This window comes from Rhamphochromis longiceps, linkage group LG11 (assembly GCF_057381845.1).
Source record: "Rhamphochromis longiceps isolate RC_006_pf linkage group LG11, R_longiceps_female_GT1.1, whole genome shotgun sequence".
NCBI classification, from domain to species: domain Eukaryota; kingdom Metazoa; phylum Chordata; class Actinopteri; order Cichliformes; family Cichlidae; genus Rhamphochromis; species Rhamphochromis longiceps.
The window spans coordinates 38147474-38164963 of record NC_140567.1 but is presented as its reverse complement, the minus strand read 5'-3'; the positions used below and the strand labels follow the sequence as shown (position 1 = coordinate 38164963).

The 17490-nt window shown below is 45.5% G+C and overlaps 2 protein-coding genes across 2 annotated transcripts; one reads left to right on the top strand and one right to left on the bottom strand.

Moving 5' to 3' along the window:
• The first annotated feature begins 114 nt into the window (after nucleotides 1–114).
• On the top strand, nucleotides 115–2856 carry LOC146659982 (ras-like protein family member 11B). Its single transcript, XM_085423974.1, has 4 exons — nucleotides 115–369; nucleotides 626–679; nucleotides 808–884; nucleotides 1371–2856. The coding sequence occupies exons 1-4, from the start codon at nucleotides 267–269 to the stop codon at nucleotides 1779–1781; spliced, it is 645 nt and encodes a 214-aa protein (XP_085280100.1). The 5' UTR covers nucleotides 115–266; the 3' UTR covers nucleotides 1782–2856.
• A 29-nt stretch (nucleotides 2857–2885) lies between these two features.
• Nucleotides 2886–17490, bottom strand: plin6 (perilipin 6). The gene is made up of 7 exons (XM_085424219.1): nucleotides 17467–17490; nucleotides 16930–17128; nucleotides 16757–16839; nucleotides 15861–16098; nucleotides 12497–12678; nucleotides 4462–4728; nucleotides 2886–4378 (listed from the first exon to the last, which is right to left on the bottom strand). Exons 1-7 carry the CDS (start codon nucleotides 17488–17490, stop codon nucleotides 3968–3970), a joined length of 1404 nt encoding a protein of 467 aa, XP_085280345.1. The 3' UTR covers nucleotides 2886–3967.

Here is a 17490-nt window from a genome sequence, read left to right as displayed (position 1 = left end):
ACAATTAGTGAAAGCCCTGAAATACCCTCAAAAAGACACCGGCACAAGCACGTACACAAAGATGCTCATATCTGCCTCCATATCTGCCTCGTTACTGCTGTAATAAGACTCCAGATAAGACCCTCCACCAAGCACGGGCTGCAGTCAGACTGGGCTGTGACTCACAGCTCCGAAGCCCCGCCCACACGGGGTACATAAGCCAGCGATCTGAAGCGGCGCCTCCAGATCTTTGGCATCTATTGTCAGCAAACCTGAACTGATTCCTGATGGTGGTACAGGAGAAAAGTCGTATGGAGGCGATGGAGGGAAACCAGCAGAGGGTGGAGGTGAACATCCTGCTGCTCGGAGCTCACAATGTCGGCAAGTCCGGTGAGTAAAGATCAAACTGGCTCATTTCCAGAATATTTCACCTTTGCTTACAGAACGTTTTCATGTTGATTCGTTAGAAATATCCTCCTCTTTATGTTTCTCTTCTCGTATTTTCACTTCATTTCTAGTTTTCTAGCTCAAATGTTGCTCAGAGGAAGCAGCTCTGTAGTCAGCTATGAACATATTTCAATGTTCTGATTTCTGTTTTTACTTTGCAGTGTTTTCTTTGATCTAATGATCTTTTCTCTCTGTGCAGCTCTCACCGTCAGATTTCTGACCAGGAGATTCATCAGCGAGTACGGCGACATCGGTGAGAGCTCTGTCTGCTCAGTCAGAGAGAACGTCTGTGTTCACATGCTCCGACTGATCGAAATCATTATTCAGTGTCAGTACTATGAATATTTATTCACGCTTCCCCTTTATCTCGCGTTCTTTCAGAGTCAGTTTACAGCCGAGTTGACAGAATTGATGGGCAGGAGATCTGCTTCAACATCTGGGACTCTCAGTATGCACAGGTAGGTCTCCACCTGGCTGCACCTCGCACACACACAGGTGTATTTCCAGCTCTTTAAAATGTGATCCTTTATATTAAAACACCTTTTTGGTTCCCAAATTGTGGCTGAGCAAACAGATTTGAAAAATATAATAAAGGTCAGTGCTAAAGATGGAGCAGGTACCACACATCAGTATCCATGGTGATTAAAGGGCATCTTAAATCTGAGGTAAACATGATTAATAAAATAAACATGGGGAAAGTGTTTGCTAAGGTCATAGGTCAAGTGTCTCCAATAGAGCTCTATACCAAGGAACGTCAGAAGAGTCGCCCCCTGATGGTCAATAGACAGAATGCAGACTGAGGACCAATCGTTTATATCGAGCGTGTGGTTAGTTTAGTTCGACAGATTAGTTTGGGGAACCTTTTTGCACAAATTTGCATATTAACACCATAAATAATGATGTGAGCATGAATTTTAGAGTTTGTGCGTTTGCTTTCTCCACAGCCCGGAGAGAAGAGTTCCTCCGTCAGCGACAAACAGCTGCAGTGGGCTGACGGGATGATCCTCGTCTACAACATGTGTGATCGCAGCAGCTTCGACATTGTCCAGCAGCAGCTGCAGCAGATACGTCGAAGCAGGAAGCCGTCCTCTGTCCCCATCATCATCGTGGCAAACAAACGCGACCTGCAGCGGCACCGCAGCGTCTCTGGCGAGGAGGGACGGTTGCTCGCCCTGTCCCAACAGTGTGGCTTCTTCGAGGTGTCCGCGGCGGAGACGTACCACGGCGTCCTGCTGGTGTTTCACCGCCTGGTCGACCTCGTGAAAGAGACACGAGCTATAAGAAAAAGCATGGCCGGCGTCCGAGGGATCGTCAGGAGCGTGTCTGCAGTGTTTGCAAAGAAACGGGCGGAGTAGACTCAACATGCAAAGGTTGTTTTTGCTCATTCTGATGAGATGAAAACGTCAGGGCGAGAATTTCCTGTCAGATGCCTCCTGAGTGAAGTCAAAGGTCAGATACGAGACGGGCTGAGGAGGTTGAGAGAACGATTCTTTATTGGAAGGTCGACGGTAAAGCTGGTCAGAGAAAAGTTGTTTCAGAATAAAGAGGGGCAGCTGGAGCTGAAGACCTTTAGCTCAGCTAGCAGAGAGGCGATGAATATCTCGGCACTTATCAGACACTGACACAAAGTTTCTTCCTCAGAGGATGAATCCTAATTACACAGGTGGTCCTCTGACTTTTCCATTAGCCGCACAGGCAGGATGCTCTTCCATCCGATGAGCTGATGAACTCTTCCAGCACCGAAGAGCGTGAACCCGACTGACTTCAGTCACGTAACCTCCTCTGATTAAATTCTGGTAACCATTCTATCGAACCAATAGTGTTGTAATAGGGCCGACATTATGTGCTCCATTCTTTGGTTTGTGACCAAATGTGCAAAAACACTGACTGTAGCATTAGCCTTGTGTATAGTCTTTAGCATGCTAAGGTAGCAAGCATGCACTAAATTTGCATTGTTTCAGAAAATATTTTAAAAGCTCAACAAATTCTCGAGTTCCCCTTGAAACATCTGAAATCATCAGGACTCTGCAGCCTGGTGGGAATGTCGGAAAGTTTTGTGTGTCAGACGGACGTCTTTAATTCATCAGCTACTTACATTTCTGTTGGATTAAAAAACTGGTTTAGATGTGAACTCGCTCACTGACTGACGATCAGCGTTTTTTCTGGCTGTGATTTCAAACAGGTTATCAGGTTCTCCAGACACTAAACTTACACCATCATGGACCTGCAGGAATGCTGGGTTCAGTCTGTTTTTAGCTCCTGGATGAACGAGTGGCCCGCCGTCAGCTGACCCAGCTATCTGGGATATATGAGAACAAAAGAACCTATCTGTACTGTAAAATGAATGTTTCTTTTTGTACATAAATCTATTTATTCATATCAGTGTTGTACAGAAATTTTTCCCCCTGAAATTCAAACCTGAATAAACAACATGAACCAAAGTCACTGTTCAGTCCTCTGAGGTTTGATGAAGCTTTTATTTGAACTTGTGGCTCAGTCAGAAACACTTTCAGATCATCGTTTACATAAGTGGTTTCATACAGACAAGAGTGACAACCATAAAACCAATGATAACTTCTAAATTATCAAAACTATATTAATTAAAAGAGATTAAATGAGTTTCAGCAAATTTCTGTCCAAATAAAACGGGTCACTTCCTGACAGGTTTGAACGTGAAATATTTCAAAGTGCTCGATATTTTGGACAATTACAACCACCGCTGATCACTTTGACTAGATTCTGCTGCATCTGTCTTTTTTACATAATAAAGTTCAGAACTTGGCGAACATTCGTCTACCCAACAAGTCTTGGTATCAAACCCATCCACACATCTCCAACCAACAACACAGAGCCTTCATCACTACTTTGCATCAGTGCTTGATTATCAGGAGCAAAACACAAAATAACATCATAACCAAGCTGCACGTTGACCAAAAAAACAAAACAGCTTTCAGTCACATCTCATCAACTCTGTGACTGGAAAAAGGTTATGAAATGTGGCTAAAGGCTTCTTGCTTCTTCTACAAAGCAAAGCAGATTATGAACAGCATACATTTAACATATTTGAAAGAATTGTGAAATAAATATAGAACATTTTCTGCTAAATGTGAAACAGATCTGGGATTATTTGGGACTTTGTGGCTCGACATTAAACCCAATTAAACCTAATGACAGAGTTTTCTCTGGAATTACATTGATGCAGGCTGATACTCTAGATTCATGTGACGGTGTTTTTTGGGAGGCGTCCCATACGAATCGGTCTTGGGCCCTTTTTTATTTCTTCTGTCTTAAAAACCTCCTTTAGGAAACCTCTTGTAGGTTTTGCATGTTGCCGCCTGTCCACAGCGAGAACGGCGTCAGCGATCAAATGATAATTTGGTGACAGCTTTGCGGCTGAACACGAACGCACAAACCAGCAGCAGCTGAGGCAGGTTCGTCTGATCATCCAGGACTGAGGTGGCCGGCTGTAATCGCTCGGGGGTCGGGGTCAAAGGCCGCGGTCGGTGGGGGATAAGGGTGGGGTCAAACCTCAGCGTGGTGTTTAGGAGTCGGTTGTTTCTGTAGCGTTGGCAGCATTTTCGGAGGAGTTGGGGGTCAGGTACTCGAAGGCCTTCTGGCTCTGGGAGACGAACTGTTTGAGCGGGGCGAGGAGCAGCTCGGCGGCAGATGGCCGTCGAAGGGCGGCGCCTTCGGAAGGGAGGGGCGTGCCCTCCACCTCTGCGGCTTGGGGCTCCTTTAGACTCGAGCGACGACAGCCATTAGTTGGGTCGGGGCTCACAGGACCCCCGGAACCTCGTGCAGCGCGGGAGTACAGGCTCCGGCGGCGGCGAGGACGGCCGTCCATGGCCTTCAGGAAGAGGCTGTTACTGGAGCCACGACGAGACGAGTTGTCGGATACAAGCTCCTCTTGGTTCAAGAATTCCTCCACCTCCTGAGGAGATGGCTTCTGCAGCTGAAAACAAATGGGGAGTGGAGTTGGAAATCCCGACATGTCTCAGGTGTGTTACAGGTGTGTTGCAGGTGCTTTCTACTCACCATGTCGTAAAGTGGTGTGGTGTTGAACACGAACTGAAGGATGATCTTGGCCACTTCCCTCAGCTCTTGAAGCAGCTCCTGGATTTGGAGGGGTACTGCTCGGACCAGACGAACCACACGCAGCTCTGCCAACATGGTCGCCCGAACTCTGACCGCATTCAGAGAGGCCTCTCTGAGGGCCTCTGCTTGGTACACCAGCGCCACCAGGAGGCCCTGCAGGAATTGCAGCAGGTCACCGGACAACTTGAGGACCCGAAGCAGACCAACCTGCAGGGAACAGGTGCTGTTGTTAGAACATCCATGAATCTTGTGTCTCTTCAGCAGTAAACTTACTAAAATGGTGAATGAACTCGGAAGAATTCGACTTTTTCACTCCTCTAGCTGCTTTGTTCTTCAGCTCCTTTAACTTTTCTGTCACATAAACCAGAATTCCTTACAGCTGTTTTACAGTAAACACATACATGTATCTGTTAGTAGCCTAAACATGACCCATCATGGACAGGTGCAATGGACCTATGCATGGCTAACACATTCAACAATTCTGAGACCAGGAGGAGACACAAACCCAACCTCATGGGGTCATAAGCTACTCCCAGTCCCAGTTCCAAGCCTGGATCAATGAGAAGGTGGATCAAACATGCAACACCATCTGGGAACAGATCACAGTACCCGAGGATCTCCAGGATTTAGTTTTTGGTGTTATTATGAAGAAAGTTCGCAAACAGCTTGATTGAGTTCCTTTACCCCGGTGATGAATTCTGATCTGTGTAGTGAAATACTGTGTTACTGTTCAGTGGGGCCTCTCTGCACTTTCCTTAAATCTGTAATAAGTGAGTGCCATACCCGAACTGGGACACTCGTGTCCTTTCGTTGGCATAAACTCTCCGTAAACCTCTCAGAGTTTACGGAGACAGCAAATTTTCTGGGACACAACGGGGGAGAAAAATTGGACCGGTACCAGCTGGAAGCAGAGCGACACGTGAGGACACAGAAAGCAACGCGTGAGGAGGGATTGCTCAGGAACAAAGACGGCAGGAACAGCAGGAATGAGATGAGGGCCCGTCTGTCACACGTCCCCAAATGTAATCAGTGATGCATTTATTTTGTGGAGGAAAAGCACTGAATTAACTACACTCACATGTGAAAGGACTCCAGTTTGTACTGGTATTTAGAAGAACCACGCCTCCAGCTGAATACTTCTTTTGAAGACTATAAACTAATAAAAAATATCTTGTTTCAGGATCACAGTGACACGTAATCTGGTCCATAAGCAACAGCTTCAAACCTGGAATTTGGGCTCTTAGATGATAAAAACATCCATTCATTTATTTCGCCTGCCTGTAAACTCGTGGCAACACTGCATTATGTGGATGAAAGTTCAGTAATAAGAGGAATTATGTTTGTTTGCCTCACTCCAGAAAGGCTCACAGCAACAATCTGCATCACTTACTTAAAAGGAAAAGGATCAAAGTGTAATTATACATCAGGACACTGATTGCTTCCTGTCCGACGTTCACTCCACACTGTCTAGATTTTCCCCTACCTGCAGTAGCCGCACACACAGACAACCTTCCATCCCATCATCCTTTATGTGAAACATCATTTCCTTTCTCATTTTTCTTACTTCCCTCGCCACCTTCTCTTTTATACTTGCTGCTTTCCTTCTGCGCTCCCTTTTCCTCTTCCTTGCCTCGTCTGCATTTACTTCGTCTCTGCAGGTTAAACACTCAGGGCTCACCGAGAGACAAAACTCTGTCTAATTTAGATTTGGGCCAATGTAATTGCATATAACATACATACAACACAAACTGCAGATAAGTTTGGATCTGTGTAAAATGTAAACAAAGTATGAATGCAATAATTTGCACATCTCATAAACTCATATTCGAACTGAGATATTTTACTATTTCATGAAAAGTATTCGCAGCAAAAAAGTTGGGAGAAAAGCAAGTGGTGCTAAAAATAAACAGCAGGAGGAACATTTTGGAATTTATGCTTCCAGTCTTTGGTCCTGTTTATTGGAGTGACAGCTGACTGAGCATCAGCCGACCAATCAGAGACAAGCCAGGATGCGTAACGAGATATTTACGCAGAGATTGTTGTTTTTCTCTCCGAATACAAAATGTTCTCAGGTCTGTCCTGGGAAATTTGGGGTTCGGGTATTTGGGTCAAACTGAGACAGCGGGCCGTGACCTTCTGTGCTGCTGACAAACAGCCACTTGAACACGTGAGCGCACAGCGACAGGCATTAGCCTGTCGCTGTGCGGCTGATTGAGGCGGCTGATTGCTGCTGACACAACAACATGTTGACCAGCTCACCTGCAGAGACACGTCCTCATTAGTCTGAATGAAACAGGACGGCTGCGCCCACAGCCGAGCCTCAGAAATGTGACCAGCCTGTGCTTATAAGTCACACTGTGGAGGAGATGACAGGCTTTTGCAGGGTCACTGCGACGTGCCTTTCACAGCACGGCCAGATACCAGCAAGAAGAAACAAACTGCTCACTGGTGAAGTAAAAACACCACAGAAGCCTTTCATGTTTCACAGGGGAAAGGATAGAGTTCAGTGTTTCCTCACACCAAAGATGCTTTTGATAAAAGACTCATTAAAACTCAAAGAGCTGAAACATTTTAGGGCATCCAACTCGTTTTATCGCTCCTCACTACTTCTACTGCATGCGGTGAATCACGATGCTTCAGTTCAGAAGGCTGCACCAAAACTGTGAAGGTCTTTGCTTTCCCGTGGTGCTGCACGCAGTAATGGTGCTATCAAAGCAGCAACACGTGGAGCTTCAGCAGCAGGTCTAATTCAATCAGTTTGATTTTATAAAACCAAATCACAACAACAGACGCCTCAAGGCGTTTTATACGGTAAGATAGAGACCTACAATAACACTGGGCGCAGTCAGTGTTTGGCTCAGTGATCAGGACGACGTAATGCACAAACACAATCTAGACAAACATTGTCACGTTTCTGCCTTTCATTCAAATAACTTCACAATCCTCTGTGTGCATCTTTACACACACACACACACACACACACACACACACACACACACACACACACACACACACACACACACACAGACACACGTCGGGTATTCATATCATTTTGGTCCCCACAAAGATTCAATTTATTTTTATTTATACAGCGCCAAATTACAACAAAAGTCACCTCAGGGTGCTTTATAATGTCAGGTAGATCCTACAATACTACATACAGAGACAAACCCAACAATCATATGACGCCCTATGAGCAGCACTTTGGCGACAGTGGGAAGGAAAAACTCCCTTTTAACAGGAAGAAAGCTCCGGCAGAACCAGGCTCAGGGAGGGGCGGGGCCATCTGCTGTGATTGGTTGGGGTGAGAGAAGGAAGACAGGATAAAGACATGCTGTGGAAGAGAGACAGAGGTTAATAACAGATATGATTCAGTGCAGAGAGGTCTGTTAATACATAGTGAGTGAAGAAGAAAAACTCAATGCATCATGGGAATCCCCGGCAGCCTACATCTATTGCAGCATAACTAAGGGAGGATCCAGGGTCACCTGGTCCAGCCCTAACTATATGCTTTAGCAAAAAGGAAAGTTTGAAGCCTGATCTTGAAGATATGAATATCAAGATGTGTTTTGAGTGCGAATTATCATTTGCATTAAAGATAAAATTGCATTAATGGTTTAGGAATGATCTAAACTCCTGAGTTTAAAGGTACTTAAACAATTGACTGACAGGCAGTTGAAGTGAAGGTGGCCGTTATTACCATGAAAAACCAAAATTAAACCAAAATAAGAACAGCAAAAATCCACAATCTGCTTAAAAAGTCTCAAAAAGAAGGAATCCACCAACGGGATCAGCAACACTGAAAGGTCTGAAACACACAGGAGACAAATCGTGGTGCAGACGTCTTTCCTTGTTTAAGAAAACCTCCGCACAACATGGGAGCGAGTGAAGAACGCGATGATGAGGTCTGAATCGGGACATGAGTGGAAATACAGAGTTTACGATAGACTGCACTCCACTGAAGAACAAGAAGGACAGACCCGACTTAGGAAAACTTGGATTAGCCAGAAAAAAAGCCGGCACAGAAACCAAGATGAAGTTGGAGCTGAACGATGGGAAAAGCAGAAGCAGAGAAAGAGCTCGTGAGCTGAAGCAGACACCAGCAGGGTGATGGCGTGGGCATGAATGGCAGCAGGTGAAAGCGCCTCACAGTTTAGACTGACTAGTATTAAAGTAGTTAAACCAGTCCTTAAAATTAAAGTTAGTCTGTCCAGTTATTGTACATAAAAATGAATGAAAGTCCAGAACAATTCATGACAAATTTTAAACTCCTTGAAGTGACGCTGACAGTCTGCACTTGTGATTTAAACTGTCCTGTAGAGGCAACGCTACAAAAACTGCTTCTGTACAAACACTGAGTGTAGTGTAATGAGTGTTTCTCAGTGTAGCGTAAAGTAACAGGTTGCATCTGTGAAATACAGTTAAAATCACCCACAGATAAACTTCTCATTGTGCACTTTGAGGGCAGAGGCTGAATATCATGATGTAGATCTGTGTCGCTCTGCATGTCGCTGATGATGTTTTAAACAAGCTGAGGCCGTGAGTCTGAGCAGACCACACTCGGCCGTTATCGCCCCATCAGCTCAGACGCTCCACGCGGCACGTAGGCAGCGAGCTCCGCTTAGATTACAGCCGTCTGCTGAGGAAGCACATCCATTTATCTTTAATGGAGCTCATTTTCCCGAAGGCAGGAGACTCCCATCTGTGTGCCATCAATCCATCCCTCGCTATTCAGAGAACACTTGTGTTTTCTTTAACAGCAGGACATCTAAACTGACGCTGATATTTATTTTCTGTTCTCATCCACACCCTAAAAAACATTTACACGTGAGGCCCGGAGGCCAAAGTCAAAGTGACCTCGGAGATGTCTTTATGAGCCGTTTCCTGTTGTCATTACAGCGCCGTGAATACAGGTGTGCCTGCAACACCTGCACCGAGCAGGCTGGAGCTTCCTCCCATTGCTTTCATTCATGTTTTAGTGTCGAGTCACGTTTTCTCTCTTTGGATTCTTCTCGTTTAAAATTCTTCTCAATTTATCTGCTCACATAACAACGCTAATCTGTACTCGATCAAACTGAGTCTGATGTGTGTGTGTGTGCGTGTGTGCGTGTGTGTCCAGTCATGTAGCTGCCGCCAACACACACACACACACACACACACACACACACACACACACACACACACACACACACACACACACACACACACACACACTTTGGCGCTCCCAGGTGTAATGAGCACACATGTAGGTGTCTGAGAAACATCCTGCCGCTCTTATCCTGTCTGACGTTTCATATTTCAGTTTGTAGGGCTGTTGTTCAGGTTTCTATGTTCTCAGTTTTAGGACTTTCTGGACAAACTGGCCAAAATGTTCCAAGATTCTTAAGTTGGAACATTTCTGACTTGTCAGGCGTGCATGAGGTGTTTTTTAATGTCTTACGTCCCATTTTAAGTGCAGTTTCATCCCACAGCTTCTGGGATGGTTTCATTGGTTTGCACAGTCACTTCTGAATCATGTTTCTTCAGGTTTATTGGATATTTTATGTTGAATTGGATAAAAAGAAAAGAAAGACACTTTGAACAGGTTGGACTTTTGTATCGGAAACTTCGCGTGTCGACCTCTGAACCCTCAGACAGACCTGTGTGTTGGGCTAATTTGCTTTCATTTTTTAACAACTGGTCCTCACAGAGCTAGATAAACGAGACCACTCGTCTTACAGCAGCTGCTTCACGTCTCCTCGTTTGTTTGTTCTGGACGGCAGAAGATTTCTATCATGGTGAAAATGACAGAAACGTTTGTTTTAGGAAAGAGCTTGCTGCCGCCGCCTCTCAGCGATAAACGCTGGTCCCAGCCTGAGAGTCATAAAAGCTGCTGGGAGGAGAAACGTGGGGGTTTTAGGATAAACTGAGGAGGACGAGTCAAAGGTGAACGCTACTGTAGAACATCTGACCAATGTTGTTCATTAATGCTGCTTTAATATACCTGTTCCGTATTAGTATGCTGCGCATGCACGCAGTGAGACGGGAAGCAAGAGGAGGGGACCCGCCCCCTGGAATGGAATGACTAACGTGTAATGGTTGCTTTGTTTCGAAGTAAATGATGCTCGATGATATTCACGAACCCTGAGTCATTATTGAACGACAAACAGCTACTAAAAATAACACAGAAAACTAAAAGCTTTAACCTCCTAGGACCTGGCGTCCACATATGTTGACATCACATTTTGGGTTATTTAGACCAAAATACTCAATTTTGCTCTACAAGGGCCTGATATCCACTTACGAGGACATTATATGCTACTCTTCTATCAAAATTTAAAATGAATATCCTCATATGTGGCTCTTATTTTTGTTAGAAACAAAAATTAGGCAAAAAAAAAATCTGCTAATTCTTTGTTTTTACATTCATCAGGACCCAATCAGCCCAAATATCAAAGAGAAATTAAAAATGCTGCTGTGGAAGAGTTCGGGTCTTAGGAGGCTAAATAACTGAAACTAACATTAACAACAAAACGAGAACACACTGGACTCAAATTATCTCAGGACACAGAAACGTGTAGTTTAGTTTGGCCCAGGTGGACATATTTCCTCATGTGCTCGTCATAATTATGAGGACTTTTGTTTGTATTTTTAAAGTGTGACTGTCACAGTCAGTTCCTCACATTCAAACATAAAGACAGGTTTAAAGTAAAAACCTGGAAAGTGTGATTGACAGATACTTATCATCATCATCATCATTAGAAAAGGTTTAAATGTTTTAATTCCTCTGGTGACATCAGCCCCAGGGTCCTGAAGTCCTGTTTTTTGACCTTGTGATGTGTTTTTTCATCATCGCCTTCGTGGTGTTTTAAATCGATGGGACCATCAAACTTCGAGGTTGTTGGCTGTTGTTGTTGTTCGATAATCCTCCTTTGTGAGTCTTAAAATACGCAATGTTTACAAAACTGTCTAAAACGTTTATTCAGTATCATGTGAAACACGCGGCCGAGCCCAGAGAAGCTAGGAGATCATAGATATCGCCCCCTGCTGGTCATAAGTCAGAAGACAGGACCTGGAAGCTACGTCCAAGTTGTTATACTTTTATCCCAACTCTTGAGGCGATCGTGGCTCAAGAGTTGGCAGTTCGTCTTGTAATCGGAAGGTTGCCGGTTCGAGCCCCGGCTTGGACAGTCTCGGTCGTTGTGTCCTTGGGCAAGACACTTCACCCGTTGCCTACTGGTGGTGGTCAGAGGGCCCGGTGGCACCAGTGTCCGGCAGCCTCGCCTCTGTCAGTGCGCCCCAGGGTGGCTGTGGCTACAATGTAGCTTCATCACCAGTGTGTGAATGTGTGGATGACCGGATGTGTAAAGCGCTTTGGGGTTCTTAGGGACTAGTAAAGCGCTATACAAATACAGGCCATTTATCATTTATCTGCAGCCCAAACTCAGCTGGGGGATTGATTTTAATCAATCAAATTACTGGATATGATTCAGATTACATGGAATGAATCCTGCACTATAAGGTCCAGATGTGCCCCAGCTGGGAAGTGTAGTAGTGTGCCCATAGAAGCCCCTTTCTGAGGCCCCAAAGGACAAAGTTGCGGTGAGCACAGCCACTCAGGTCAGTGTGGGATAAGTGTGGGTTTTTTCTGCCCACACAGGCCCACAGTTCACCCACAGCTACCAAAAGTGGGTCCACGCGAGGATGTCTGCTGGGTATGTGAAAGAATTTCTAAGAACTCACGCTCTCTGGACTTGCCATTTCGTTGGGGGAACTGTTGAGATCCTCCAACATGTTTAGATGTAGTTTAGTTTAGATTTGGTTCCTCTTTTAGGTTTATGTGGATTAGATCCCAGGTCTTCCGGACCTTAAAATGAATCTGATTTCTTCTCTCACTGGCATTCAGGTCGCCTAAACAAACCCCACAACTCTGTCGTGTTTCCTTTCACGTTAAACATCACACACCGAGTTCTGCGGGAGTTTGGTTTGCTCTCACCTTGTCGGCAGCGTCTCCCATCGCCCTGACGGCTCTCTGCAGCTGCTCTCTGATCTTCATCAGGCGGTGATAAAGCTGCAGGCTGAGAGTCAGCAGGAGGCTGCGGACCCTCGTCCACATACTGGGCTCATCGCCATCATCTTCACTCTCGTACTGCTGCACCCTCAGCTCCCATTCCTGACCTGATGGATGGCAGAGACGTTCAGAGGCAGAAGGCTTTGCATTCATAAAGATAGGTTACAGCAAGCAGCCATCAAAAGTAACGTTTGTAGAACTCGTGCTGAACTGGAGTCTGGGCAGGACGTGCATTTCACATGACATTAAAGCATGTTCAGAAACTTCATGTCTGGTCTCATTTCCTGGTGTGGCCCTTGCATTTGACGCCCCTGACCTACAATAAGAAGATTTTAAAAACACTTTCGGTGACACAGCTCAAATGTCCTCGCTGTTTTAAAATTCCAACCAGGCCTCACATAGATATAAAGACAAACGGTAAACACACTCAGTCTAGAAATTTCCTCAGAGTGTCACATGAAGTGAGGTTTTGATCCTGTCACCTTCAGTGTTATTGGCGTCAACATGTGACACTGAGGACTCTGCTCTCTGATTGGTTCATTGGCTATTATCAGCATAAAGAGCTGAAGTCGCCAGCAGCAGTTTGGGGAGTCAGCAGAGCTTCGGCTCCCTCTGCTGGTTGAATTCTGCAGAAAAATATCCCACACGCAGACACAGGCTGTATCCCAATTCAGGGTCTGCAGCCTTAAAGTATGCAGCCTCAACGATCCTCAAGGGCCGCGTACTCAAAGACCGCTAAGGCCGGAAGTGCGAGGCTTGTGTATTGGGACGGTCTAGCCTCCGTTGCGCTGCCCAGGTTGCCTAGCAACCATGATACTAACAGCTGGAAACGTGTCATACAGCTTTGTTTGACAGAAATGAAGGAGAAAATCTTTTGTTCATTTGTTTCTTTCTACATGAGCTTTGATCATTCTCTGTAAGATTAAGCTCAGCTATTGAACGGCGTATATTTTAAAGTAAAGGCTTTAAAACCAAGTTAGTGCAAACGTCACTAATGTCACATAACTTCGCCGACATTCAATTCAATTCAATTTTATTTATATAGCGCCAAATCACAACAAAAGTCGCCTCAAGGCGCTTCATAGATACAGAGAAAAACCCAACAATCATATGACCCCCTATGAGCAGCACTTTGGCGACAGTGGGAAGGAAAAACTCCCTTTTAACAGGAAGAAACCTCAGACAGAACCAGGCTCAGGGAGGGGCGGGGCCATCTGCTGCGACCGGTTGGGGTGAGAGAAGGAAGACAGGATAAAGACATGCTGTGGAAGAGAGACAGAGGTTAATAACAGATATGATTCAATGCAGAGAGGTCTGTTACATAGTGAGTGAGAAAGGTGACTGGAAAGGAAAAACTCAATGCATCATGGGAATCCCCGGCAGCCTACGTCTATTGCAGCATAACTAAGGGAGGATTCAGGGTCACCTGGTCCAGCCCTAACTATATGCTTTAGCAAAAAGGAAAGTTTGAAGCCTAATCTTAAAAGTAGAGATAGTGTCTGTCTCCTGAATCCAAACTGGAAGCTGGTTCCACAGAAGAGGGGCCTGAAAACTGAAGGCTCTGCCTCCCATTCTACTTTTAAATACTCTAGGAACAACAAGTAGGCCTGCAGAGCGAGAGCGAAGTGCTCTAATAGGGTGATATGGTACTACAAGGTCATTAAGATAAGATGGGGCCTGATTATTTAAGACCTTGTATGTGAGGAGCAGGATTTTGAATTCAATTCTGGATTTAACAGGAAGCCAATGAAGGGAAGCCAAAACAGGAGAAATCTGCTCTCTCTTTCTAGTCCCTGTCAGGACTCTTGCTGCAGCATTTTGGATCAGCTGAAGGCTTTTCAGGGAGTTTTTAGGACATCCTGATAATAATGAATTACAGTCGTCCAGCCTGGAAGTAATAAATGCATGAACTAGTTTTTCAGCGTCACTCTGAGACAGGATATTTCTAACTTTAGAGATGTTGCACAAATGGAAGAAAGCAGTCTTACATATTTGTTTAATATTTGCGTTGAAGGACATGTCCTGGTCAAAAATGACTCCAAGGTTCCTCACAGTGTTACTGGAGGCCAAGGTAATGCCATCCAGAGTAAGAATCTGGTTAGATACCATATTTCTAAGCTTTTCAGGGCCGAGTACAATAACCTCAGTTTGATCTGAATTAAGAAGCAGAAAGTTAGCGGCCATCCAGGTCTTTATGTCTTTAAGACATTCCTGCAGTTTAACTCATTGGTGTGTGTTATCTGGCTTCATGCACAGATAGAGCTGGGTGTCATCTGCATAGCAGTGTAAATGTATGCTATGTCTTCTAATGATGCTGCCTAAGGGAAGCATGTATAATGTAAACAGAATTGGTCCTAGCACTGAACCCTGTGGAACTCCATAATTAACCTCAGTGTGTGAAGAGGACTCTCCATTTACATGCACAAACTGGAGTCTATTAGATAGATATGATACAAACCACTGCAGTGCAGTACCTGTAACACCTACAGCATGTTCTAATCGCTCTAATAGGATATTATGGTCGACAGTATCGAACGCTGCACTGAGGTCTAGCAGGACAAGCACAGAGATGAGTCCACTGTCAGAGGCCATAAGACATGTGGCCAACAGTAATGTTTTAATGTTCTTCGTTATTAAACATTTGCACATAAATAAGTGACATCATATTCAGTACTTACTTTTCACAGTTTACTCTTCGGCCGCTCCGCTTCTGCCGTCTGCGGCAGAATTCTCCACACCGACTGCCGCGCTATGAATTGTGGGATATATGGGACCACGAAGTCTACACTGCCACAGCCTTAAAATTCAGGGAAATGAAGGACGCATTTGAGGGCCGCACTTCGAGCAGCCTTTGAATTGGGACAGCCTTCGGCGCGCCGCTGTGACGTAATCGGCCTTGAAATGCGGCCTTTAAGGCTGCAGACCCTGAATTGGGATACAGCCACAGTGTCAAGTACTCCTATCTTTTGCAGACATCTAATCGACATAACGCTTTCCCAGCCCCTGACCTTAACCATGACCCTGACTCTAAAACCACATTTTGAGTCTCAAAAATGCCTTCAAACTTGTGGGGATTTTGCCCCACAAAGATATGTACTCACACTAAAACACACGTTTTCCACAGAAAAAAGTTGATTCTCGATAATCTCGTCTGAAATATGAGCTGCAGGGATGCATTTCTGTGTGATAACACGATAACTACAGGTGAGGCAACATTAGCTTAAATCTCTCAGACTTACAGAAAAATAGCTGTTTTGCCAAAGAGCACTACAACCCTCCTCATACTCACGCAGTGTGGGTGGGAGGGGCAGGTAGTAGGCGGTGGCGTCCTCCACGCGACTCAGCACGTCATCGAGTCCCAACATGGCGGCCTGGCCCACCTGAGTGTTCTGCAGCTGCTGCACAGCCACCCGGCCTACGTTGGCCAGACGCTCCAGCTGATCCAGAGCTGCGTCCAGGCCGTCCACCACCCACAGCTGCACGTCATCCAGGGTCAGGAAGAAGGCGTCCTTCAGGTGAGTCATAACCTGATCAGAGGCAGGCATTTACAGCGATTTAAAGTCCCTGTAACATCAGGCAGCAGCCTTCCCTGACATTGTAAACGGTTTTTAAGAGTCGTCTTTGCACATTAAGCCTTTAACAGGCTCAGAGACACTGCAAATGTTGGAGGAGATCAAACTGATACGATCCACCTGGGGGCAGCTGAAGCATGTGAGACACTTTACAATTATCTACAGTCCTGTTTGGGCCTGCCTAATGAATCTCTTTGAGCTCCAGGTTTGGTTTCCACCACCTCCTCAGAGCAGCTCTCTGTGTGTCGGCTGCTGAGCAGGAAGTGCCCTGAGGCTTTCTCCAGGTGATTTCTGCCCCCAGGTGTCCTGTTCTAGACAAACACCTGAAACTACAACTGAATCCTTTGAGTGATGTCTGAAGGACTTTAAGCTGGATGGAAAAACTACATTTATTACTTTAATTTTACATAAAGGTGATGATTTTAAATGATCCGTGTATAGCCTTTTAAAACAATGCTGAGCCTTTCTTCCGTTGGATCCTGTTGTTTCGACAGCCTGGCTGCTCGCTCGTACTCTAGTGCAGAAATTTACCGTTACCTTAACTGGCAGCGGTGCAAAGAAAAGTTTGTGACATGACCACAACAGAAACATCACATCTGTAGCAGGTACTGACCTCGTCTGTTGACTGGTTCAGGATCGGATAGGTTTTCTCCAGGTGATCAAGACCAACGAGAGCAAAACTGTTGGCAGCATCGACTGTGGAGAACAAGACAAACACGATTCAGAGGCAGCGAAACTGTGATTAGGTGAGATGAAGCTAACGGTGCCAGCAGTGCTGTCACGTACTCTGTGGCTCCAAACTCTGCAGGAGGGGCGTGGCTCGTCTCATGGCCTCTTGGGAAAAGCTGCGAACTCCGACCTCGGCCATTCCTCCCATCAGACCCAGCAGACGGTTGCGAGCTTTGACCCCCGAGTACATCGAAGTCACCATCTGTAACGCTGAGCGAACCAGAGGCAGATGGGAAGCTCTCAGGATGGCATTGGTCTGAAACACGAGGAGGAAAACCGTTACACCTCATCAGGACTACAATGGGGTTTTTTAAAGCTGGAACTGGGAATACTGGAATATTTGGGCATTGGAGCTAAAGCTCCCTCAGGTTATGCAGCAGGACAATGATCCGAGCCCACCTCCACCTCACAAATACTTTTTCACATACTTATATATCGATACAAACACAGATCACGTTGTTCTTTTATTCCCATTCATTCTGTATTTCATCATTTGTTGCTCATGCTTCCACAGATCGAATCCCTTCCTCCTCTTCTGTGGAGGAGCTGGAGAAACGTTTGGGCGAAGCCTAAGTATGTTCGCTCTTAGCTCACCTCATGATCTGGATGAGATGACAT